Source organism: Tyto alba, unplaced genomic scaffold (assembly GCF_018691265.1).
Source record: "Tyto alba isolate M040663 unplaced genomic scaffold, T.alba_DEE_v4.0 Super-Scaffold_19, whole genome shotgun sequence".
Taxonomy (NCBI): domain Eukaryota; kingdom Metazoa; phylum Chordata; class Aves; order Strigiformes; family Tytonidae; genus Tyto; species Tyto alba.
The window spans coordinates 7205969-7230580 of NW_024881281.1; the positions used below are offsets into that span (position 1 = coordinate 7205969).

A 24612-nucleotide genomic window follows, 5' to 3' on the forward strand; every position below is an offset into this window, starting at 1 on the left:
TCCCTAACCCGCCCGGCCCCATGTCCCTGTTGTGATCTGGAAGGGCCTGCGAATGCTGCTCCCTGTGCACTTCCCTGCAGAGACAGGAGCAGCAGGGGGAGGCAGCAGGATGATGGTTTGAACAGGCTTCACCAATCTCCAGCTGCTGCTCACGAGCACTGGGAAGCTCAGGTAGGGTCTTGCCCTTGCCCAAACTGCCGCCACACCGGGAGCTCATCTGGCAAAGCACCACCTCTTCCCCTGGCCAAAGCCCCTCTCCCTGCCTGACTGCAAATCTCACTGATGGAGACATTCTCACTGTGTTACGGCTGTGCTGATGAGGCAGGGCAGTGGGATGCTGCTGGCTCAGGTGAATGATGTGCTTGAACAAGCTGCTGTATAGAGAAGCAAAGGAGCTGCTCACCAGCGCGGCTCCTCAGCTCACTCCTAACTAATTGTGCATTGCAATTGGGTTTTTCCTTCTCTAGCAGAAGCTCCTTGGTTTAGCAGCACAGACTGAGGGCACCCAAGGCTCTGCTGGTGTTCTCCTGAAGTAGATTAAATGAATGTCTATTAGCTGAACTCCTCCCTGTGTGGGGCACTCCAGGACCCGCAGCGGTTGTACTGTGCCTCCAGCAGTGACCCTGCCGGTGTCCCTGTCACCCAAGCTGGGCTACGTGCAGGTGGAGCTGCGCTTTTTGACGCACCGTCTTGGTCCTTCACTGCTTTAAAGAAAAGCTGCAAAGCAAACTGTAAATCTTGCAGTGAGTCACGGGCGAGGCTGCACCTGGAGCACAGGTCAGGTCTGCAGACCCCTAGCTCAAGAAAGGTTCAGGGGAGCCTCACCGCTGGCTTCAGCTGTCTCATGGGTGGGCTACAGAGCTGAGAGAGTCAGAGACTTTTCTGAAATGCACAGTGAAAGATTGAGAGGCAATGGGCACATGGTGCCACAGAGAAAATTCCCGTTAGATGTAAGAAAAACACCCATGAGCCTGGTGCAGTGCTGGGACAGGGCTCAGAAAAGGGGGGGGATCTGCATCCTTGGAGACAGCGCTCACTTGAACAAGACCCTGAGCAGCCTCCCCTGGCCTTCGAGGTAGCCCTGCTGTGGGCAGGGGGGGACCAGAGACTCGAGGTGCCCCCACCCCACACCTTTCTGTGATCCTGTGAGCTCAGCGTGTTTGAGGCAGAAGCAGAGTATCTGCCTGAGCTGCCACCACCAAGAGCTGCTTGCACAAGGGCGAGCACAGCACCGCTCTTGTGCAAAGGGGCAGAGCTGGCAGATTTTCAAAGCCATTATCTGCGTGTTCATCTGCTGTGTCATGCAGCTCACCGGTTGGAAGAGGGTAAGGATTTTTCAAAGGCTAGCAAGACAGTTAGTACATATCTGTGCTGGTAATTGCATTTCACAATAAGGAACTTACTTAATTGCTCTCAAAACTGCTTCAGAAACCATGAAAGTGGGAGGTTTTGAGATGCTTTGTCTCTTGAATGTTCACTTTCCCAGAAGACCATGACCTTGCTCCCAGATAATGGTGTATGGCAAAGGCCATGTATCAGGGTGAGCCTTCTGTTGAGCATCAATGCAAGTGTCAAGCCCTCATGCTCACTGCCTTTGGTAGCAAAGGAGAGACCACTTGCTGCTCCTCTAGAGTACAGAAACAATATCTTGATGCAAGCAATAGTGTCTCAGAGCAGATATGTGCCATTGATACCTGGGATACAGCACAGCAATTAAAAGTAGAAGGTGCAAAGCAGAATATCCAGATTATATTTGCATTTTATCTTTTTTTTTTGTTTGTTTCTTGTAGCCTTTTGCATTTAGCTACTAAAGCCTGAAGGTCTTAAACCTTTCTCAAGAAGATTTTTCTCAGCTTTGCTGTAAAGCCTGCCTGGGAACCAACTGAATTAGGGTGACTTTGCTAAATGATGAGGATCTGTGTCTATCAGAGCAAAATGTGCTGGGAGGCAGCCCAGCACATGCCTGGGGGGCAGAGACAACCTGCAGCTTCTGGTCACAGGGCTCAGCTGAGGAGGGGGGATGAAGCACCAGGAGCGAGGGAGCCAGCCTGCAGACACGGCCTCTGGCTCTGGGCAGACCCCAAAACATTTCAGCTGCCGCTTTTCTTCATAAGGGTTTTATTCTTCAGTTCATTCTCTGATGAACTGATAAAAGCAACAACAGACAGTTTCTTTCAAAAGACATTAAACAACTCGCTTAGGAAACTCCAGCTGGTAAATTCGGTTAGAACAGCAACCAACTTCCTCCATGGCAGGGCAAGCTGAGGATAAATTACTGAGTCACTGATGAATTTAATCACATAAGCCTGCTTCAAAATTCATGGAAACTCCTTTCAGCATTCATAGCTGCAGCACTTTATGACTTCAAAACTTTCAACCAGTCCTTGCCCTGACTCCTGTCTACCACAGGAGACAGTGGTTCACTTCAATATCAAGATCCTCCTGAAACATTTCTCTCTGAAGTGCAGCAGCTTTCCAACTGAGTCCCTCCTGACAGAGGAATCCTGAAAAATCCCCAGAAAAGCCCACACTGATTTTTGCCACCTTGGCTGAATTCCCAGAGGACCAAGGTACAGCACTGCCTCTCCAAACAGCCGACCCAACATTTATGCATCAGTGGCCTCCACAGAGCCCCATGGAACACCACAGATTGCAGTTTCAAGTGCCCACGTTTCCACTAATGGGACTAGGAGGCATCAACTACTCAGTGAGTTGCAAAAGCAAGGTACAGCACCAAGACCTGTGGTCTGACCTCAGAGCTTCCAAGGTTTCCTTATTTTTCTCTCTTTAAGCCAAAGTATATTGAAGCACATAAAAAGTATTATCCAGCTGAACTGTTCCAGTTGGATGAGAGGGGAAAACCCACCCTTTTTCTTCTCCTTTCTTGGGGTCAGATGCCACAGACAGCAGCTTTGCTCAGTTCCAGATGCCTTCTAGGCAAACAGGCAGAAAAACTGCAACTCCTAGCAAGACTGGAAGAAAGCTGAGCCTGTCTCCAGCAACTCCAACCCTCTCTTGCCTGATCAGAGAGACCACACAGGGTCAAGGCCCTGCAGAACAGAGCAGCTAGAGCAGCTCCACACAGGAGGACTGAACATTGAGTAGCCCAAGACTCATATGTCTGCCACGGTGACACTACAAAAATCAACACCAATAATGGCTTTTTTGATAATATACAGACTTTTGCATAGGGCAGCAGTCCTCAAAACAACCCCAAACTGGGAGGTCCAGAGGCAGCAAAGTCTTCTCTAGGCACAGCACTGATCGAGGGCTCCTAGCAGTAGGCTTTTAATCTTTTGGGTAAGAAACATGGGAGAAGACCCTCGCAGCAAGCTCTGAACAGCTTGGACAGGTCCTGCTGCCTGGGCAGGATCAGTCCTGGATGGCACAAGATGTGCCTGGGCTCTCTGGAAGTTGCATCAAATGTTTAGGAAGCCTGCAAGTGGACTGTGGATTCCACCTGCAAGATTGTTGTGGTGGGGCTGGTCTCTTTTGGGGCCATTTGTTCTGACAAAGCAGATTATTGTCTCAGTCTATCACCCGAGCACAGCAGCGGCTGTGTCAAAAGACACAGTAACTGCAGAGAGTTGGTCTATCCCAGCCAACCTGCCCTGTCAGCACAGCATGAAAAGCAGCCAACATCTGCATGGGACACACAGATCTTCTCCACAGGTATGTGCTCCCAGCCTGGCCTGAAGGCGGCTCACTGTGTAGGAACCAATTAAAAAATGTAAAACACCAAAGCACCTGAAACTTAAAAAAGAAAATGCTAGACTTCTAACAAAAGCTATCACTGAAGTCTTAGGTTTTGCTTCATTTTAAAAAGGAGGGAATCATCAGGGCATGAAAACACTGTGGTCTGGATGTAGCCACCATACCTGATGCTGCTTTCACTGCTCTGCTACATCAACCCAACAGGGATGTGTGAGTGTAGCTGTATGACACGGATGCTCCTGCACCTTCGGGGCCAGCAACCCTCCCTGCTGATCTGCAGAAGGCATTAGTATTGGGACAGTCGCTTCAGCCCTGTGCCCTTCGCTTCATATCCAGGAGCACCCACATACAGGTAACACCAAGGAGGGGAGAACAGAACTGCAGGAAGAAATCTGGCTGTGCAGGTCCAGGGACTAATGCTGCATGAAGCCACCCAGGCAGTGCAGCAGGGCTATGTGCACATCCAGCTGGACATGGTGTAACTGTGCTCAGGCACAGTGTAACACTGTGTGCTTTCTCCTCCAGGATTGGGTCTCTGAAACAGAAGAGGCACAAAGACTTTTCACTCCCAGAGAAGGGAACTTGCACCATGATCCCAGGGAAGGTGGGCTCCTATATGAAGAGCTACGGAACACCCTCAGGGCACAAGTGACTGGTATCATTTTCCCCGCTTCACCCCACCCATCCCCAAAGAATCACTACTGAATCTTTTGCTTTTTTAAGGAAAATGTATTTTTGTGAAAATAGACTTTATTATAATAAAATTTGATATTAAATAAAAACATACCGTACCACCAACACTCGTGGACACTGTGCTGGTATCATTCATGTACCTCACATAACTGTCCTTCTCAAAACAAGTACCCCACTGAAACATGCAAAGAAAGAAACACTGAAAAGGATAGAAACCATGTAGTACAAAACTCTCCGTGGCTTAGAAAGGGATGTGTCTTAACTCAAGGAACACATCATCTCATATGAAAATAGCTGCAAACTCTCCATCCCCAGCTCTGCTCTCCAAACGCTCCAACTCAGGAGCAGCCCACTGAAACAGCCAAATAAAACTGCAAAAAAGAGGCAGATGACAAATAAATAAATAAATAGAGAAATAAATAAATAAATAAGGCGGAGTCCCCAGCCAGTGTGTGGTCAAGGTGAACCAGCCAAGAGCAGCATACAGCAGCCCACCCTAAAGGCAGAAGCATGAATCCCCTTCAGGGTATCGCTCCTTCCTCCTTGGGAATCCTCGTGCTGAAACATGACTGAGGCAGTGTGGGATGCTCCTAGGCACAGCTGCATATTTACAGGTTTACAGTACAAAGAACTCACTTGTCAGCCCAGAGACAGCAAAGGGGATTCACGGGAACAGAAAAGTGCAAATTTTCTTTGCAGGAAGTGAAGGAGTTGACACAACCTCCTTTGGACCAGAGAAATACCAGGGTGCGTAGTACAAGGGATCTCTTCCTAAGGGACCAGGGCTCTGCTGGGAAAATCCATTTAGCTAACTTACAACCAGAATATAATTTTTAAATTAAAATATTTACAGGGAACCGGTGCACTGAGGGCTGCATGGAGCAGGACACACTACTGTGGAGGTAACTGTAACCCAGAGCTGAGGCCTCACACACCCCAGTGCCATGACACTGTGTTTAGAGCCACTGCCCATGCTGGGTGGGCACTCCTGGCTGGGCTCTCAGCAGAGACCACAGCTCACAGACCCACTGAAGAATTTTTCTATTCAACATACTTTTTCCCTATGAAAATACTCTAATCAGCTTATTGCAGAGGGCTTCTCCTGAATTTTCCAGTCCCTTGTGTGGACTGCACAGGCAGTCTTTACAGAACAATAAATCCCTTGTTAATTTTTCTTACTGGACCCAAGTTTTCTGAAGAGTTGTTTTCCTTTGAAGAAGAAGCCTCTCTTCTTTTTACTCTGACCAGGTACATCACTGCATTTGAGAACGGCCAGCGATGCCTGCTCTGGACACTGCTCACCCATGACAAGGCAGGAAGGTGGTAGAGTAGGAGGAGTTCGTGAGGAGTCGCTCTGATCAACAGATTCATCTGGATTTAACTGAGTGGGGAAAAAAAGAAAACAAAAGAAAAAAAGCAGAAGTTAGAGCTGATGAAGGACAACACGCCAACATAAACTTCAGTCAGAGAACCCTGCCTTTTCCCTGCCAGTTTGTCCCTCATCCAGCAAGGCTCAGCTCCTCTATGTAGTTGCAGATCCACTTAGGAAGTTTCCAGTGGATTTAAACTTTTTTGTACGCACTGCCCAGACCCTACCTGAGCTCAGACATTCCAAAGTTCCTTAACTTTGGGCTAAGAATAGGACAGCAGAAAAGCCCCACTGAGGACTTGGTGAAAGATGCTGCTTCACAGCTGAAGATGCTGTAAGTAAAGCACCTCCTGAGAGCACGGAGGGATAGACACTGATGCATCCATGTATGCCTGCTGGCTGCATGGGGCAGGGGAGCCTCGTGGGCTCCCAGCACACTCAGGGGCAGAAAGCAGGACATTAAGAAAAAAACAATAAGAAAAAAAGCTGTGCAAGAAGTTCAAGGAGACTGGCTAAGCTGTGAGGCTTCTGCAACCGTGCCCATGCTCTGTCATGGTAAGAAGAGAACTACGGAGTCTTGCAAGGTGGCTCAGCATCCATCAGATCCAGTTGCAGGAGGGCAAGAAAGCAAAGTCTGATGCTCTGCCAGTGGCACCAGTAATGGAAAAATGGTTCATGATGGAGCAGGACATGGAGAAGTCTTGGATCAAGTGGCACACAGTAACTGATGCGTTCCTACGTCACCTGAGCACTGGAAAATGTTAACTGGGATGTAAAGTCCCAAATGATGCACCGTATGCTGCTCCTTTTGGAAAGGGCTTTTAGAAATCAGAAAGTGCCCTAGTCCTGGGCTCAGTTTCCTCTTCACAAAATACTAATGGCAGGTCAGTTCCCAGCAGCAGCCTTCTTTCCATGATCTTCTCTCACTGGGTTTAAGTGTCTGGAGAGTGACCGTTTCTTACCTGGCAGACCAGGCTTTCCCAAGAAGCTGCAAAGTTCATCAGGGAAGAGTCTCTGGGTTTCTGAGGTCTAGAACACTTGTCCCATTGCCTTCTCTTCCACACAGCTTTCACAAGCCAGCATCTTCCATGCTCCCAGCTGTACATCCTATCTTGGCATTACCCAAAACACAACAGCGGCTGGAGCATTGAAACAACATGCCCTCATCTCTCTGCTTGGCTCCCATTAGGTCAGGGAGAGTCAAGTGCATGTCCCTTAAGGGTCTGTAAGCAGCTACGGCTCCAACAGGGAAGATGAGTTAGTGACATTGGCAGCAGGATGCTCTGCCTGGAGTGGAAGCATTACTAAAAACATCAGCCCTGCACAGGTAATGTGTGAGAATCACCGCAGTTGTCTGTAGTTCACTGGCAGCAGTGGATGTGCTTTGGTCCTGTTCCACACTGCGCCCGGGGAAAGCTGCTGAATCAAGCCGATGCACAGACATAACATTACTGCCATAGCTATAGCACAGCCACACTTTACGGGCTGTGGGTTAGTTAATTTAAAGTTTCCTGGGGTCAAAAGCAAAAGCAGCACTGCTCAATCACCCTACTGCTGTTTCAGCATCCCACCTTCTGTGTGACAAAGAGCACAAAAAGTGGCTGTGAACTCTCTGTTCCTCACAGGCTGAAGTTACACTGCTATATTCCAGTTGCTTCACTCTGCTGCAGGAAGAAAGCACTTCTGTTACAGGATGAGCAGAAACCTCTTCTCTGGAGCCAGACTCAGTACATGCAATACCTGTCAAGTCAGTCCTGAGCAGACAGGAGTATAGGACGTTTAGAGAGCTCTGTCTTCTTGTGAATATATGACTCCTCCCAACTCCAGAAATTTGAGAATCAGCTACTGTCTTGCAGCAATCATTTTAAACTGTCCTAAGTGACAGTGCCATCAGACTCTCTCTTACCTGAACTAAGGTCTCTGACTACAGGGACAGAGATATAACTCCTCCCCACCTCTCTTCATTACTGTAAACAATCCAGTGAACTCACACTCTATTTTCACCTGGAAATCTTGTTCCACACACTTTCAGAAGCACTTCTGCAACACTCCAGATATGCAGCACTGTGTTAAAAGGCCAGCTACTGCCAAGGACAGGCTGCAGAGGGCTTAACAGCACAAGCCTGGCCTCTGTGAAAGCTGCACTCTGCCTTCAAGGTCCACTCCTCCAACTAATGCTGCAGCATCAACTGCAGTCTCTGTATCTTGGGGCAGCATGCATGGCAAGGTGAAGCGCTTGGTGCTGAAGGCCAAAGCGCTAGTCAGGTCTGAGAAGTCTGGAAATAAATATGAATGAATCTAGGTGAACCATTTTCAGCCAGCAATGCAAGATTTATGGAGACCCAGAGAAATAGAAAGTCAGATGATGGCTAAATTAGTAGCTGTGTGTGAAAGGAAGAATCCCTGGGTTCTGCTCCAGAAACTGTTTATGCATTGTGCAACAAAGAATCCTTGGATAAAATGCACAAAAGCATTGGGCTAACATCAGAAGGGGCCTTGCCAACATGCAGTGAGGGATCTCCCCTACTAAGCTCAGGCCTTGGGCTGTCTGGCTCAGCAGCCCCAAAGGATGTGGGAGCGTTGTAAAGGCCCCCCCTGTGCAGCCTGGGCAGCAGAGGCTTTGTGCCCATGCACCACTGGAAACCATTTCTCTGGCAAAGGTGGGACAGTTTTAGGGCAGATCTGAAGTGGCCCAACAAACCTTATACGATTTTTCTTGTAGAGCTATGCATGAAACACTGCATGCAAAATGAGAGGCAGGTACCTAAACCAACTCACAAATGTCACAATTATTTACTGTAATAGGATACTGCAGTATGAATGTCATTATCAAATATAAAACAGTTAAAAGGAAGTGACTAGCAGTTTCCTGTCTTTGTGGCTGAAAGTCCTGCTGATTCCCAGCTGTGGTATACGATGCCCAGGCAGATTTCCACACACAGAGGCACTCTCACACACAAGCATGTGCAGATATTCTCAGAGGTCTCTACATGGCAGAAATGCAACAGAACCAGTTCACAGATTCATCTGGTAAGAGACAAATGATACTGAAATTAGGGTTTCTTCTCTAAGAGAAACATGAAGGAAATAATTGCTCTGTCAAGATCCTGGTAAAACCTAGCAGGGTTGATAAACAGAAGAATCATGTTAGTTTTTAGGGGGTGGTTTTCAGTGCTGTCTCATGTATTACCAATTTGCACAATTTCAGGAAAACAATGTTTGAAACTAAGAAAAACACAGATCTCCTCCCACTGCCCCCCAAAACCAGGGGTCTCACTCCCCCAGCCCCAAAATCATTTAAGTGTTATCAGACAGAACAATTATCCACACAAGGTTGGTTTTAGGGACTAAGTGTTACTACTTTCTTAAGTTGATGGTGTGCAGGGGTTTTTCAAGACTATAATTAGGAAGGAGTAAAATCAAGAAGAAAAAACCACAGGCTGAATATAGGGTGGGCTCAGCCTGAGCAGGATCTTGCAAAGGCTAAATGAAGCTTTGGCTGTTGATATGCTTGAATGGTGGTAGAAAGACCAGGCTGAATTACAAAGCGGGTCTTTTCTAAAGCTGAACATCCAGCACAGTCCCATCATGGTCCCCAAAACCACCAGATAATTGTTCCAAACAATTGTATTTCATGTGCTGAGCAGATCGCAGCTCGTCTTTAATATAGCACCAATCTGGCAGGTAGAGCTCTGCCACCAGAGGATTTGCAGGTGGACTTGCCAGCAGAGCCCCAAACCAGCCTGTCAAACTACAAGCAAGAAAAGGAATAAACTACAGGTGCAGGACCCTTTAATATGCTAGGCTGGGTGGGAGGTTGAGGAGGTCTTCTCACACAAACTTACATGGTTGCTCTCTCTCTATGTATCATTCATATCTATCACTGGACTCTTCTCTTCCTCATTCTCTGAAGAAAAGAACCATCACAGGTGCATAACACAGGCAAAAATAAATACATGAAATCAATTAGAATCAAACACTTTCTGGAGGTGCTTTACAATCAGTCTTTGACAGAAACTGTATATTACTGATGCAAAAATATTCATTTGACAGCCGCAGCATTAAAGCAACTGCTCTAAGTTGGTAAGCATGAGTGTTTCAGGGCCCTAGCTTGTGACCATAACTTCTTGGATGCTCCTATTTGTGCTGTACTTTTTATTGCTTTATCTAATACCAAAATGTTACTAGTTTGAAAATTAAACTGCTTCACCTTTTTCAGTTGCCAGCATTTTAAGATTTACTCAGAAATAATTCAAAATGATCCACCTTTCCCAGTTCAATTTGGAAAGTAAATTGCCCTTATTCCCAGGCCTTTGGCATAGCACCAGGGAGAAGGGAAGTGTGAAGAACAGACAAGGTGAAAACATTAAATCCAAGAAGTTACAAGCAATTTAAAAATCACTCATAATCATGCTGGAGAAGCTTCTGTTAAGTCTGGAACTAGCTTTAATACAAGTCCAAAGCTCTACCGTGATACCATGGTGCATACACACGTCCCCTGATGTGTTAGGTCTCAAGCTGGCACTGGTAAATTTGATGGGAGTCTGTTTTGCCATGCTGTCCTTCAGAAGATTCAGGCAATACTTCGCCAGAAGCTGCCATGCATCTTTTGCCATTGGTGACTTTTTGCATAGCCCCCACTGCCCCATCCCAAACAGCAGCAGCAAAGATGATTCTGTTTGTGGTGTATATGCCAACAACACTCTTTAACAAGCAAGTTTCTTAACTCCATGGAGTGAATATGTTGCTGGAGTTTGGAAAGCCCCAAGCATGGCTGTATCACTGTGAGAGTTCATTCCAGCTCAGGGATTGTATCATTAGAATATGTATATTTTACATAAGGAGATATTCCTTCTGCCTTGCCCATCAGGTATTCTGCCCATAGGTAGGGATGCTGCAGTTGCTGTGACAGAGCCAAAACCTCAATGGAATCAGGTTCCGTCTCTCCTTGGTAATCACTAAACATACTTAAAACTTAACATACTTAAACATACTATTACAAGTTTGGTTATGAGCAGGGTAAATGTACTGCTTTCAAAGCGGAGCAAACATGCCTTTAATATTTGGAAGTTGTTTAGCTAGATCTGGATTGCAAAGCACAAGCAGAGGGCAGGATTGCACACAGTTGAAGAGTGCTAAGCCAGAATCACCCAGGACAGGTATCCTGGTGAAGCAGAGAGTCAGCAGGACAGGAAGCAGTCTGTCACCACGCAGAAGCAGCCAACACCAAGTCATGCCTAGATAGTTAATGTGAATTCACACTGAAATAAAACTGACTTCATCATAATCAACTGAATTTTCCAAGTCCCCAGACTTCAGACTAGGAAGAATAGCAGCTCATGGATCAGCTGAGCACCAAAACTATCAAACTGATCCTGACCTAAGGCAACAGCTTCTTGTTCTGCAGACCCAAAGTCAGAGCCAATGAAAAGGGAAGCTCTGTTGGATCTCTGACAGAGAGAAATGGAGACAAATGGAAAGGTCTGAAGGGCAGGCAAGCCTGACACATGTCTATTTTATGTGGGTTGTTTTTATCACACTTGAAAGGCATTTCTGTTAAGAAAATGGAGTCGTGAACCATAGGGAAAAAAGCTTACAGCTTTGAGCATGAAGGGATATCTGGGCCAAACTGCCGTGTACAGTGGATCAGTCACCCACTGCTGAACCCAGCATCAGTGGAATGTAGAGAGGAAAGCAGAGTAGCAGCAAGCTGCAGGGCAGCAAGCAGCAGCAGCTCATGCTGCCTGCTCAACAGCAGAGAGCAGACAGGATCTTGTTACTCTGTAAGGCCTGTGACAAAGCCAGGGACACAGCAGGTCAAACTAGTGTCACAATTTCCTCACCAGTAAAACAGAAGAGAGGGATGCAAATAGGAATACTTGAAAGAAGGGCAGATTTGTTGTATGTTACCCTGTTTATCAGCCAAGTTCCTCTCTCTTGCTTGCCCTTAATAAAACACCATTAGCTAAGCTAAATCCTTCACACCTACAAGTGGCAGATCTGCTCTCTGAGCCCTACCTGAGTTTCCCCATGGTTTCTGGGAGGATCCAGGCTGGGGCTGGAATAATGACCCCGGCATCTGAAACAGGCCCTTGTTGCTGCTGGCTGATACCAGAGAGAAGGGTTAGATTTGTAATAAGCTACACTATGAATTCAGCCTGTTTTAATTTTACTGGTTCGGATCTATCTCCTTTGGCACCCTCTATTCCAATAGATGAGTAATTTGGGAAGAGTAAGTAATTTGGGAAGGAAACTGAAGAAGGCAACCCACTCTGAATGCTTGTTTCCCCCCAGTAAAGTTAGACTTGTGTAACCTCAGGGCTCTTAAACCTTGGTAGTAACAGTGTAATTAACCTGTGATTCCCCAGTATGGACCAGCACTTATGGGCTGGGAGGAAAGGGACTGAGTATCCTGAACAGGTAAACACAAGGGACCCAGACACTTTTTGAGTTTAGAAGATGATCCAACAAGCTACCCACAAACCTTATTTCTGAGTCAGGCCTGCCACCTGAGCTTCGTAAGAAGGCATTGAGGCTGCAGTGCAGACCCTGTACCTACAAAGCTTGAAATGCCTGGAAGCAAGAGATGAGTCTGCAGCTGAAGCCTAAGGGAGATCATGCAGCATTTGAAGATACAAATGGGAGGTGGATACAAAGAATAGGAAGAGCTGAGCATGAAAAACAGGACAAGGAATGATGCAAAGAGCAGGAAAGTTGGGGTGGGCACGAGTGGAGAGTTCAATAGAGAACGATTCAGGGCCACATACTTCCTTAAGGACTGGCTCAAAGCCAATCTGGGCCTGCTCTGACACCCTTTTATGGGTCTGGCACCACTCAATGGTGCCAATACCTCCCAAAAAGAACTGACGGTTGAGTACACGTGAGCTGGGGACCAAGCTGTGTCCCTCCTTGCCTCCCACTTTCAAGAATGACACAGCATAAGAGGTCCTGGAATGACCAGGGAGGTGCTACACTTTTGGCCTCACCCACTGGGGACTGACTGAATCTGGCAGATGACTCAAATCTCCCACTTAAGCATTTGTTTCAAGACTATCAGCAACATAACACAAGGGGGTTAGCTCAACCTTTGAACTCCCTGCATCTGTGGGATGCTTTCAAAACCTTAAGATCGATCCCACAGATCTGTCTGGAAAACTCCCCAGTGTGTTTTGAATTTATCTGGAAGCACCTCGGACTGGATTAAAATTTATCTAACTCAGGATGGGTGGAAGAGCATTGGTGTTTGGGTGTCAGCAACTTCAGAACTCCTTGGCATAGATATATCTGAGGAACTTAATATACGGGGAGTTGGCTAAACTGCTTTGCTTGCAGCAGGATTTCACCACTGAATCTTTACTGATTCTAACGAATTTGCTGGTGGAACCTGGGATCTCTTTGCTCACCTGACCATAATGAGACTAAGGCCCCAGTGGATGTTGGTGCTTTGTGCCTCTTTTTGCATTATAGAAGAGTCTTCAAGAAGAGCTCCTAGCACTCCCTTCTAAACTTCTGAGCATCTCCCATGGGATGAACTGAGCTGCATGCAATAATTTAAATGATTCCATCAGATGCTACATGCTGCGCAATGCCCAATCTCCAGCCACATCACAGTTTGGATGTCCGTACTATGCAGAGTCACACAATCTTACCTGGCTCTCAGCACTCAGTGGAAAAGTTTCTTTATCTTTTGAATGAAGTTCCTCGACCATGCCTCCATCTGAAGGTACAGCTTCTAAGAAGTTAGATGGGACAAGCCCTCTCTGTTGGTTCAGCTCTCCCTGCAAGATCAACATTCAGTTCTCACATCAGGTTTCCTGGCTGATGGGGAAATAATAAATAGAGGAGCAGTCCCATGCAGAGAAGGCTAGGCTATGGTCTGAGAGAAACCTAGGAACACGCTCATTTTGGAAGGATCCTCAGCGAATTTCACAATTCACATTCTTGCTTAGTTGTGGAACAATTCAGAGCACAAAAACACAGAATAGCGTAAAGGAAGAAAAGATAGCAGCAAGCCATGGCAAATGTATTCCAGCAACATTCCACTACTATCCTGGAAGCAACTGTAATATGACTGCACCACAAGTTTTCTAAAGGCCTTTGATTTGTGCTGGTATTTGTTTATTTTCTTAAAGAATGAGGTACTACTGATACAATGTCCTGTAGGCATTGCCTCAATGCTCGTTGAGGTCCAGAGCTGCAAACCAAGCTTGGCTATACTCCTAAAAAATTGTCTCCAGTTCAGCAGCAGGTGGTTGGGTGAGACAAAAATAACCCCAGTAATGTTGTTTGGCCAACACTATAAAAGAAGTCAAACAAAACATTCACAGTGATCCCCTCCAGACTTTACCTGGAGCTGAACCTCAACTTTGATGTGTGAAGACACACTGCATTCTGTGAAGGAAAAGGTGGATGATCTAAGGGCCAAGGATCATGTCTAGCATCCAGCCTGTTGGCAGGCACAGTGCCCTGGTATGCACAGTAAATTAAACACACACCAGTGCTTGTTGAAGTTGATATGTTGAAGTGTAGCTGGATGGGGGTCATCATACATTTTTGTTCTTATGTTGCCATTATAGCCTCCTGTCTTGAATGAGACCATGTGTCTGAGTGCTCGGTGACAAATAAGCTTATAGCAGATACTGATGTGTGTACACAAAAATGCATCCTGAACTTTGGGAAACCTGTAGTCAAGTTATGCTAAGAAATAAACTCAGAACCACTTGGATATTGGGTTTTCAGGAGGAGCATGGACTGCCAGAAACAATCTGCCCTGCACTAAGCAGATATAGGTTTATTTTTTTTCCCAAAGCAGAATATTTTCTTCCCTGATTTCTGCTTTCCTGCCACTAGATGGACTCCGACGATTTCAGATGTAGCCACAGGACCTTTCCAACCCCTGTACTTACATAATAGAATCCATCATCATCCATGGACCCAAACACAGTGATAATGTCCCCGGCACTGAAAGTCAGTTCAGCCTGCAAAGAGCAAGAGAACAACGGTCACAGGAGAAGCACTGCCTGGAATTTCTCAGCAGAAACACAAGGTCACTCTGGGCTTGTTGCACAATCTCACCCTGAGGGAGGGAGGCCACTGTGTTAAGACTTGCAGGACCACAACGCAGAAGAGCAAATGAAGTGGGTAACTGTAGAATTCAGTGCTAAGGAAGCATTTAATAAATTAAGACAAGAGCAAAGCATGTTTCTTAAACCAATTTTAATAAGGCTTCAAAATAGTACCTTCCACCCGCTCTGGAAAGGTATGTTGAGAACAAGCCAAACAAGCACCAGAAATATCTTTCATTCCTTTAATTATAAGTACTAAATCCCACTCCCTTGGATGAGCCTGTTCTGTATGCAATACTTGGGGATTAATCACTAGCGGGAATGCATACAAATGGGAAGCTCTGACCTGGAAACAGAACATTACTGCACAGCAAACATGACTCTTCACCATCACACCCGTCTGTCGTGTCAGCCACCCCAACATGCATTTCATGGAGGACAAGACTGAAGACAAAGGTGTAAGCAGTCTCTTCTAGTTGAAGAAACTGCTCAGTTACTGCAGAAAAGCTGCTCTAAGATAGAAAAGGTGGAGTCCCAGCAGTCTGTGTCCCACTCAAGACACACTGGCTTTATATGCACTTCACAGAAGTGTTAGCTGGAAGGGGCCTACCTCTAATATATTTGCCTTATTATATCCCTAGTACTCAATTTATCTCTGGAGTCTGCAGGTTCCTCCTGCTGCCTGTGAATTACTTTGCTCTTGCAGAAAGACACCTGTAGGGACCTTCACACACAGACATACAGAATGGCACAGCTTATCCTACTATGTCTTAGTGCAAGTTCACAAACAGCACCTGCAGCCTTCTAGCAGAACAGGTGACCAAATTTTCGGGGATTGTGAACTGGGAGCATCTCCAGCAATGCAACATAACTGCACCAGCTTGCTTCAACAATTCGAGCTCTGTCCACAGGGACGGTTCTAGGAAGACCAAATCACTGCAAAAAATACAGTCATCTCCTTGTTGACAAGGGCTCAAAAGTGTTCTTTGGCCAGATATGCACTCTCATTGTATCTCTCCCAAAATAATTCACCATCCCTAAAACACTCTGTCCTCAGAAGCAGGCTATCTTGCTCACGAGACACTCCATTTGAGAGGCAATTATTATCTCTGTGTCAGCTCTTAGCCATACACTCCTTTCTGGATGCACGGAAAGAATCCAAATACAAACCCCATGTTTATGTTTGCTCAGAGTAGACTAATACAATTACAGAGGAACAGAGCATGTTCTGATTTAGCACAGGTTTTTTGCAGAAAGGGTTCTGCATTGCAATCCTCTCTGAAATGGACTTATCCACAAAAATACTGTTTGGATTATACGTAGTTCTTGAAAAACAAGAACTTAGAAGACTGGTCCATTAAATTGGAGACAAGTCTTCTTGCTTGAACAAAGACCTACACACGTATTTAACACAAAATACATGCTCATCTTAAGTATCAGAAGTCCATTCAAACCCTTAAGCAGGTTTTTCCTTTTACCAGAGTGTGGCCTGGATCAGTTGCTAACAGCAGGCGCTACTTCCTCCTTCTCCAGATCTGCTTAGTCCTGTCTAATCACTAGGGGATGCTACGAGGCCATGAGATGCTCTCATCGTTTCACTGACACACATTCTGAAAATCATTAGGGGTGTATTGCTTCATAGTCTTCACAGATAACTCTCATAACATTGTTATCAGAGAATGCATGAGAGAACATACCAGCGAACTCTACATTTTGACTTCAGCCAACCCCTTTTTAGCAGTAATATTGCCAAGCTATAATCATCTCCGTTTTGACTGAAGTGATAAATGTCTTGAGATAGAAGGAAAAAAAGAGAGAGGAGAAGAAACCTATAAAAGGAATGAGCAGCTGGTGGTTACCTCTACATCGGCATTCGGAGAGCTCTCCTTAGGGTTATAGTCAAAGACAGCCACCATACTTCGAGGAGTCAGCAGTTCAGCTTCAAAGTCTTTATGCTTCTGTCCTGCAGGACAAAAATAAACCAAAATATCCTGAGCTGGAAGTTCTAGGACAAAATCCCAAATCACAGCAACTCCTTCACCATTCTTGGAGTGGACTTAGCAAAAAGAATACTAGGGGGAAAATGAATGGGAGAGCAATCTTAGAAGGCCCTAGAGACATTTGGTAAAGCAGTTTTCTGATCTCCTGTATCACCTCACAAGCACAAAAGTGGGGACATCTCCCCATTCCAGCATTCTGGTGTCCTGCCTATGTATACATGAATGTTTTATTCTATGTTTTCTATTTATACACACATTTCTCTTGTGTACATGTATACGTACATACATGTATGTGTGTATATATAGATATACACATACACAGAGAGGACAGCAATCTCTTTATAGTATTTCGGACAGACATTTCTCTTCCCGCCACGCAATGATCTGCTATTGAGCTACAAAACTCATCCTCCAGGTGCCAGGAGAACAGTAAGAGCCCTAGTCAGCATCAGCTGGCAGCCCAGCCACAGCAGTACAGAGCTCAGCAGAGAGGGAAGCACGAGCCTCATCAACCAGGGAACACAGTGCACTTTCACAACCACCTGCCTAATCAGTCTCATTACTTACAGACCTGATCTGAGTCTACAAAAGCGAAGTCTGGCGTTACAGAAAATACACATTGTCCAATCCTTCATCTTCGGGATTTAAACCGTGCTTCAGGGCAACACTGGATGTACTAGCAACAGGTTTGCAGGCCTGGCCTCTCTGCACATCAACAGATGACGGCGCACCTAAGTGGAGTGAGCACCCTCTCAAAGGACGCTGGATTTTAAGGACTGTGGCATCAGATTAGTAAGAGATTTCCCTGTCCCTCCAAAGCACAACTATGCGTGCCCTCCACCTTCAAAAACTCCCTGTTTATTCAAAGGCCACTGTACCCACCACTAAATTAAAAGAACTACAATTCTTTTGTGAGAATGACCACTTTCTTACAGTGCTCTGAAGCAGTACCACAGGCTCTTGCATTGGCGCTTGACCGCAAAATGTGTCTGTATTATGATCCTGTGTTACCTACTCAGAGTAAGAAAAAGCAATTCTCACCTCGATGAGACTTGTACTTCTCCTGTTTATCCAGCCCTGCTGGGGGAAGAAAATGTCTCATCAGTGAGAGTTCACCTTTCAACAGTGACCACACGACATGACTGACAAACAACAATAAAAAGAACAAAGAACAAGGCAGCAAACAACAGAAGCAAACTGTTCATGCAACTCAAAGTCTACGCCAGTAACCATGACTCAGGAACGTAACAAGAAGCAGAGGTCAAGCTTCAAAACTATAAAAGACATCACTGTTGTTAAAAACTTAACACCAGCACAGGGATGGGCTCTCTTTCCACTTCCTAGCAGTCGTACAGAGACAAACATCTGAGGGTCCTGTAAGCAAGTAGTAAAAATTCAATGCAGTCTGTAATCCTATTGCAAAAATCAAAGAGGAAGCAGTGGGTGACACAGACCTTTCTTGGAGCGTCTGGGTTTTGGAGGAGGGACGGTTTGGCGGCGTGGAGGTGGAGAAAATGTGCCATTTCCTTAATAAAAATCAAAAAAAAATCAAATAAATAGACAAGAGAAACAGACGGTGAATGGAAAGTGAAAAGCATCCTGAAGAGTGAAGAGGCAACAGAGCAGCATGACATGCCTCCCCTGGGAAGCAGACACCACGATTTCTACAGGCAAAACCCAAATCTCCATTTCTTGTATGTGGACTCAGATGAGGCATGATCCACATCCCAAAAACACACAGAAATCCACACTGTATTTATGCCCATCAGCCATACCACAGTACACATCAGACAAACTTTGCTGCACTTTATCTTTCAGAAGCAGCATTATGACAATAAAATAAAACCTTGTACCATTAACACCTGAAAAATGCCAGGTGAGGTGTACCCCATTAACTCAGGTTAATCTAGGGGGGTCTCTAGCTAAAGCTTCTGCACTGAGCAGGGTCAGTGCTGGATGAGTGGCCCAGATGAGCCTGCAGAAGGAGTTCCCAGACCAGCCCCTCCAAGGCATTTCCTTAGTTTACGAGGCTGTAATATGGGTTTATGGCAAAAGAAAACCAGGAAGATACAGCCTGGCTGCCTAAGGAAACAAGGTTTACTCTCTGCACGCATGCATAAGGTATGTCTTTTTCACTATCACCACCCTCCTGAAAGCTTTCAAACCCACTAAGTTTCATGAAGTCTCAGAGCTATTATTATTTTATTCTTCCAACAGTATGCAGTGGGGCAGAGGACAGAGAGCCTTGTGTATTTACATAGGGACAAAGGCCACCATAGGTATTATCTAGCCACCTCTGGGCACCAGTGGGTATGTGCAGGAGAAACATTATGAATGTTCCAAGTGTGAAAAAAGCCTTAGTCAGGCTGCTTCTTTCCCTAGACGTGAGAAGATGCCAAAGGACACAAACCTACCCAAAAAAATCACATAGCCACAAAGTGAAAGCAACAGGCTCCTTCAACCCCTGTGCTCCTCAGGATCAATCTTTGAGACTCATTCAGGAGCTGGGCACTGTCAGACCATTAGCCTCTGAGGTTGGAAACTGGTTCTCACTGCAGGGAAACAAGCTGGATTGCTTCTTGTTTTCTTGGGGCTTTTCTGGGGATGTTGGTTGGGTTTTTTAACTCCACTGCCTGTGAGAGGCAGTGGAACAGTTTAGTTCTTGAACACTTTAGCCTTGAACACTTCCAGGGAGGGGGCAGCGACAACCTCTCTGGGCAATCTGTTGCCTCTCCACCCTCACAGTGAAGAATTTCTTACTTATATCTAATGTAAATTTACCCTCTTACAGTTTAAAGCCATTACCCCTCATCCTATCACTACATGCCCTTGTAAAAAGTCACTCTCCATCTTTCCTGTACCCCGCCTGAAGCACTAGAAGGCCACTCAAAGTTCTTCCCAGAGCCTTCTCCTCTCCAGGCTGAACACCCCCAACTCTCTCAGCCTGGCCTCCCAGGGGAGCTGCTCCAGCCCCCTGAGCATCTTCGTGGCCTCCTCTGGACCTGCTTGAGCAGGTCCATGTCCTTCTGATGTTGGGCACCCCAGAGCTGGACACAGCACTGCAGGGGGGGGGTCTCATGAGAGTGCAGTAGAGGGGGAGAATCCCCTCCCTGGACCTGCTGGCCACACTTCTCTAGATGCAGCCCAGGACACGGTTGGCTTTCTGGGCTGCAAGTGCACATTGCTGGGTCATGTTGAGCTTCTCGTCAACCAACACCCCCAAGTCCTCCTCAGGGCTGATCTCAATCCATTCATTCTCCACCCAGCCTGTATTTGTGCTTGGGATGAGATTCTCTCACTCAAAAGCAGGGTCACCTCTAGGGGTTTAATTACAGACTCACAAAACAAAGGAGAGAACACAGAAGTGAAAACTCTTGTTCACATTCTTCAGCAGCTCTTCAAATTTTTTTGTTTCCACTTCTCTAGTGAGGACCAGACTCACTCACACTCTGTGCTGAGTTCACAGACACAACACCTCAAGCATGGGAGCAGCTCCAGCAGCTACAAATGCAGCCTTGGGCAGCACTGTGCTGCAACAGTCAGCTACGAACTGAGACCTCAGAACACTTGCCCTCCTCATCCATCAAGACCTCCCTGCTTGCTACAGCAACAGCCACTAAACAAGCTTTCACACCAGCCCTAGAGATAATTTTGGTGGGCTGCACTGGCCACACAGCTTGACAGCACAGCTGAGTTCTCCACACTCAGCAAAGAAACATGCTGACAGTAGCACAGCACACACAGAAAGGAGATACAGTACCTATGCTCTCCATTGGTGTGTCAGCAGGCAGGAACCCTTGCTTTAGCAGCTGCTTCTTGAGTTCATTATTTTCCACCTGGACTTCTGATACCATGTTGCAGGGAATGTACCCCTCCCTTCCTGCACATTCACCCCTGTAAAAGCCATCAGCATCCTTGTCTCCAGATATCTGCAAGGGAAAAGACAGGCCAGAGACTGTTTATGCTACAAGGACTGAGATGCGCAGAGAAAGGAAAAAGGGATGCTAAGGAAACTCTCAAGATGAAGGAGGCTCTGCCTCCCAAGGTTTATGCTGTCCCTGGAACATCAGATGGGTCCATACAGAGTAGATGTTCACTGTGGTGTGATCTTACTTTCAGGATCTGTCCCTCCTTAAATGGGAGCTCCTCTTCTGCTGCATCAGGGTTAGGAGACATAGAAACAGGATCGTAGTCAAAGAGAGCCACAAATATTCTAATGCCATCATCTTTAACAGAGGTTTCTGAAGTGCTGTTCCTTGGAGGACCTGTGTGCAGACAGGGGACACAGCAGAGACAATGTCAGCACCATTCCCCTGCCATAGCCCCGTATGGCTCAAATGCTGCCTACAAGCCTCTCCCCTTCCATTTCAAATAACCTCCCTCTCATGCTGCCCAACTCTCTCCCCGTTGCCCACTCACCTGGACTAGAGAGCAAAGGTTTCTGCATTTGGCTTCTTCTTACAGTCTTGTTCCCTCTCCTGCTGGGAGCCTGCCAGGCGGCTGTGCCAGGCAGCTCCTGGCCCCTAGGATCTTTATTACCGGACGCCTGCAACAGGAACCACCAGAGAGTTAGAAGCAGCCTCTGCCTTCTGATTCGCGTGTATAGCGCTCAGCCCAAACTCACTCCACAAAGAGCAATGCCTCCAAATGCAACATTCCTCTTCAGGGACACTCTAGAGCTGAAAATACCAAGGGAGTTGGAAAACAGACCTAAGTACAGGCAGGCATCCTGCCAGGCACCAGTGATGATCCCCTTGGTGAGCATGAGGATGCAGGAAAGGGCATTTCAAGGGGAGGCAATGACATTACAGTCATCATCTACACAAAGCTTTCACAAGTCAGCTTATTTCACCAGGGATTTTCGTTTGGGTCCCACAGCCTCCTGCCGTGGGGAGGAAGACCCAGTACGAAAAGGAATACTGCATCGGTGACACTCGGTCAGTTAGCAGGAAAAGCAGAAGCAGCTAATACAAGAAAAGCCAGGAGCAGCACAGAACTACAGAATCTCTCAAATATTCTTCCAGACAAACCTAGAGAGGGGTCCTTTCTCTGGACAACACTGAACAAAGCAAGATACAGGCAGGCCAGGTAAGCAGAGGGAAGCTAACACCACTGCAAGCTGCTTCAAAGCCAGAATAGGAAAAGTCACCCAACCCTTTTGTGCAAGAAGGTGCTACGTATCCCCTTCGAAGGATGTTCGAGCCTCTTACTCCAGCCAGATGACTTACAGTCCAGCTCCCAGCCCTGCTCCTCAGAACTGCTCTCACATCTCAGTGCTTCCTTCTCCCGGCAGTAGAATTGCAGGCGCCGGCTCGGAGACCCAGCCCACTCCATACCCTGCTCTTCCATCATCTCCAGTCTGGTCAGGTCCCTTCTGCCATCCACGTGGACAACCTCAGACTGATTGGAGCAATCACTCCAGTCCCCCCGACAGCTCTGGGACCTTTCTGGCCACAGCCTGCTCTCAGGGGGCGATGCACAGGTCGAATCCTGATCATCTTCAGAGTCATATTCAATGTCTATTTCCAGGCTCCTGGGGCTGGAGCAGTGTGTTGTCACCACAGCAGGTTCTGCAAACTGTGAAACCACTGCTTTCACGTCATTTTTACGTAAGGTGCCTTGTCTGGCACGACTGTACATATCAAACCCCTCCTTACCACCAGCACTGCTCACAATGTTCAGCTCTTCCCTGAGGCTAGGAGCTCTGTACAACCCGCCTCCCATCTGGCTGCAGTTACCCAGCAGACGACTGCAGTGCTCTGTTAAATCATTCTGTCTCTTCCTACCCATCTCTGGCCGACTCCGGATCTTCTCTCGATAATTATTTCCCTTTTTCTTGTTCCAAGCAGGACTTGTCCCTGTCCCAGACTTCGAATCATTCTCCTGGTAGCCCCAGTTCCAGTTTGGCTTCTTCTGACTCCAGGCCAGAGGGACAAAGGCAGGATTTGTATGTTCAGCATCCTCTCTGCTCTCCTTAACACCATGGTCCCCCCTGCTTTCCTTAACACCATGGTCCTCCTGCGAAGTCTGAGCAGATAGATCCGTGGAGGCATTACTCCCATCTGCCTTTAGAAATGGCTCCTTGATGTTGTGCGGCTTCTCTGTCCTACCTGAATGGTAGTTAAGTGTTTCCAAGGAGTCTTGAGGGTCTGCTTTTTCCTCTGTAACACACTTCTCATCCTCATCTTCATCCTCATCCTCAGTCACTTCAGGGATGCTAAACAATTTCTTGCTGTGGTTCTTCTGAAGTGGAAGCTCTAGTATCCTCTCCAGAATCTCCTCATCGCTGTCAGTATCACAAAGATCCATCTGTACCCAGCCCCCGAGAAAAGCCACAGCCAGGACAAGCAAAGGAAAAAAGAGAGGAAATAAACATTAAAAAGAGAGGCAAAGTTACAGCTGATTCCCTCCCAGCACAGCAGTATGGAGCGGCGACTGTGGTCTGCAGCGAAGCAAGGGTAGGAAGCAAAAGAGAGCAATGGGTCTTCTGGCAAAAGACAATCAGATGAACTAGCAATGCAGCGGAAAGCAAGAAAGGCCAATGCATGGAAGAGCTCCCTCCCAGCCTCTGCCTCTACACACACAACTATCTGCAGCACCTTTCATCCTGCACACTTGATTCCCCACAGCTTCAGCATCCCCAGTCTGCGATGACAGGGCAGGAGAGGCACAGTTCCTCCACGGCTGTTCACTGCATGTTAGAGCTGATTGGGTTCCTCCCTCTGCAGGGATGAGTCTCACAGCCTGTGCTCACAGAAGGACCCAGAGTCCTTCCTTACCTCTCTGTCCTTGGACTGGAACAGCAGGAAGTGACCCCGTGCAGCAAGGCACCCCTTGGAGACACTGCTGCTACGGCAGGCCCTTCCCATCATCTGTCAAGGTCCAGCTCTACAGTAGTTTACTGTCTGCAAATCCAGGTGAACCATGTTGCCAAAAATACACATGAAAACCCTTTACCTCAAAGGGGTCACGCAGACTTGCAGCTGGGTAAGAGCCTACCAGGTTACATAAAACTTTTGGGGAAGCACTGCTGAATTTTAAAATTTTTCTTGGACCAATGGCAGAATTTATGTTTTGTCTCTTACTAAAATAAAAAAGTAGAATCCCAGATACATGGTGTAATTTAGGTTGGAAGATACCCCTGCAGGTCTCCTGTTCAACTTCCCTGTCAATTTATATCATGACATGTTCTAAAAATATTTACAAATAGTTTATGAAGCATATGTAGCTATTGATGTTTTAAGCTACAGGCATGAGCAGGCCTGTTCAGAGATAATTAAAAACTGAACCACAGTGGGGAAAAAAAAGGCAGTTGTGAGCTGCCTACCGATTATTCCAACCTCCATAACTTTTTCCAAGCAAAAGCTGGTCTTGAATTATAGTTAGAATTGGTTGAAGAGGCCTCCAGAGGTCTCCAGTTCAATCTGCCAATTGCAGGACTGCTGCCAACAGTAAATCAGTCTTTGCTTAGTTAAGGCTTGAAAACATCAAAGAATGGAAATCCCCCACCTCTCTGGGGACCTGTCCCAAGGCTGCACCACCCTCCTGGGAAAGCAGTTGGTACTCATCTCCAACATGAACCTCCCAAACAGCTCATGACTGCTGCCTCCTTTTATATCATTTGCCACAAACAAGATGACTTTGGCTCTCCCACCCTTTTAACTATCCTTCAAATAGTTGTAGGCAGCCACAAGACCTCCTGCTAGCCTCCTCTTTGCCAGACCAAACAAGCTTAGCTTCCTCAAACCCTCTTTACAGGACATGTGCTCTA

The 24612-nt window shown here is 46.6% G+C and overlaps 1 protein-coding gene across 11 annotated transcripts in view; it reads right to left on the reverse strand.

Moving 5' to 3' along the window:
- Positions 1-4428: 4428 nt before the first annotated feature.
- TSPOAP1 (TSPO associated protein 1) overlaps positions 4429-24612 on the reverse strand; it is a 71521-nt gene continuing 51337 nt past the window's right edge. For 5 of the 11 annotated variants that reach the window (XM_042791420.1, XM_033003723.2, XM_033003766.2 and 2 more), the window contains 10 exons: positions 21996-23150; positions 21261-21387; positions 20955-21106; positions 20602-20770; positions 18296-18367; positions 17883-17921; positions 16701-16804; positions 14683-14754; positions 13426-13554; positions 4429-5788 (listed from right to left, as the gene is read on the reverse strand). In XM_042791420.1, the coding sequence (XP_042647354.1) occupies positions 5573-5788; positions 13426-13554; positions 14683-14754; positions 16701-16804; positions 17883-17921; positions 18296-18367; positions 20602-20770; positions 20955-21106; positions 21261-21387; positions 21996-23150 (2235 nt within the window). In that variant the 3' untranslated portion in view covers positions 4429-5572. The other 6 variants (XM_033003748.2, XM_033003718.2, XM_033003788.2 and 3 more) reach the window with 6 other exon arrangements.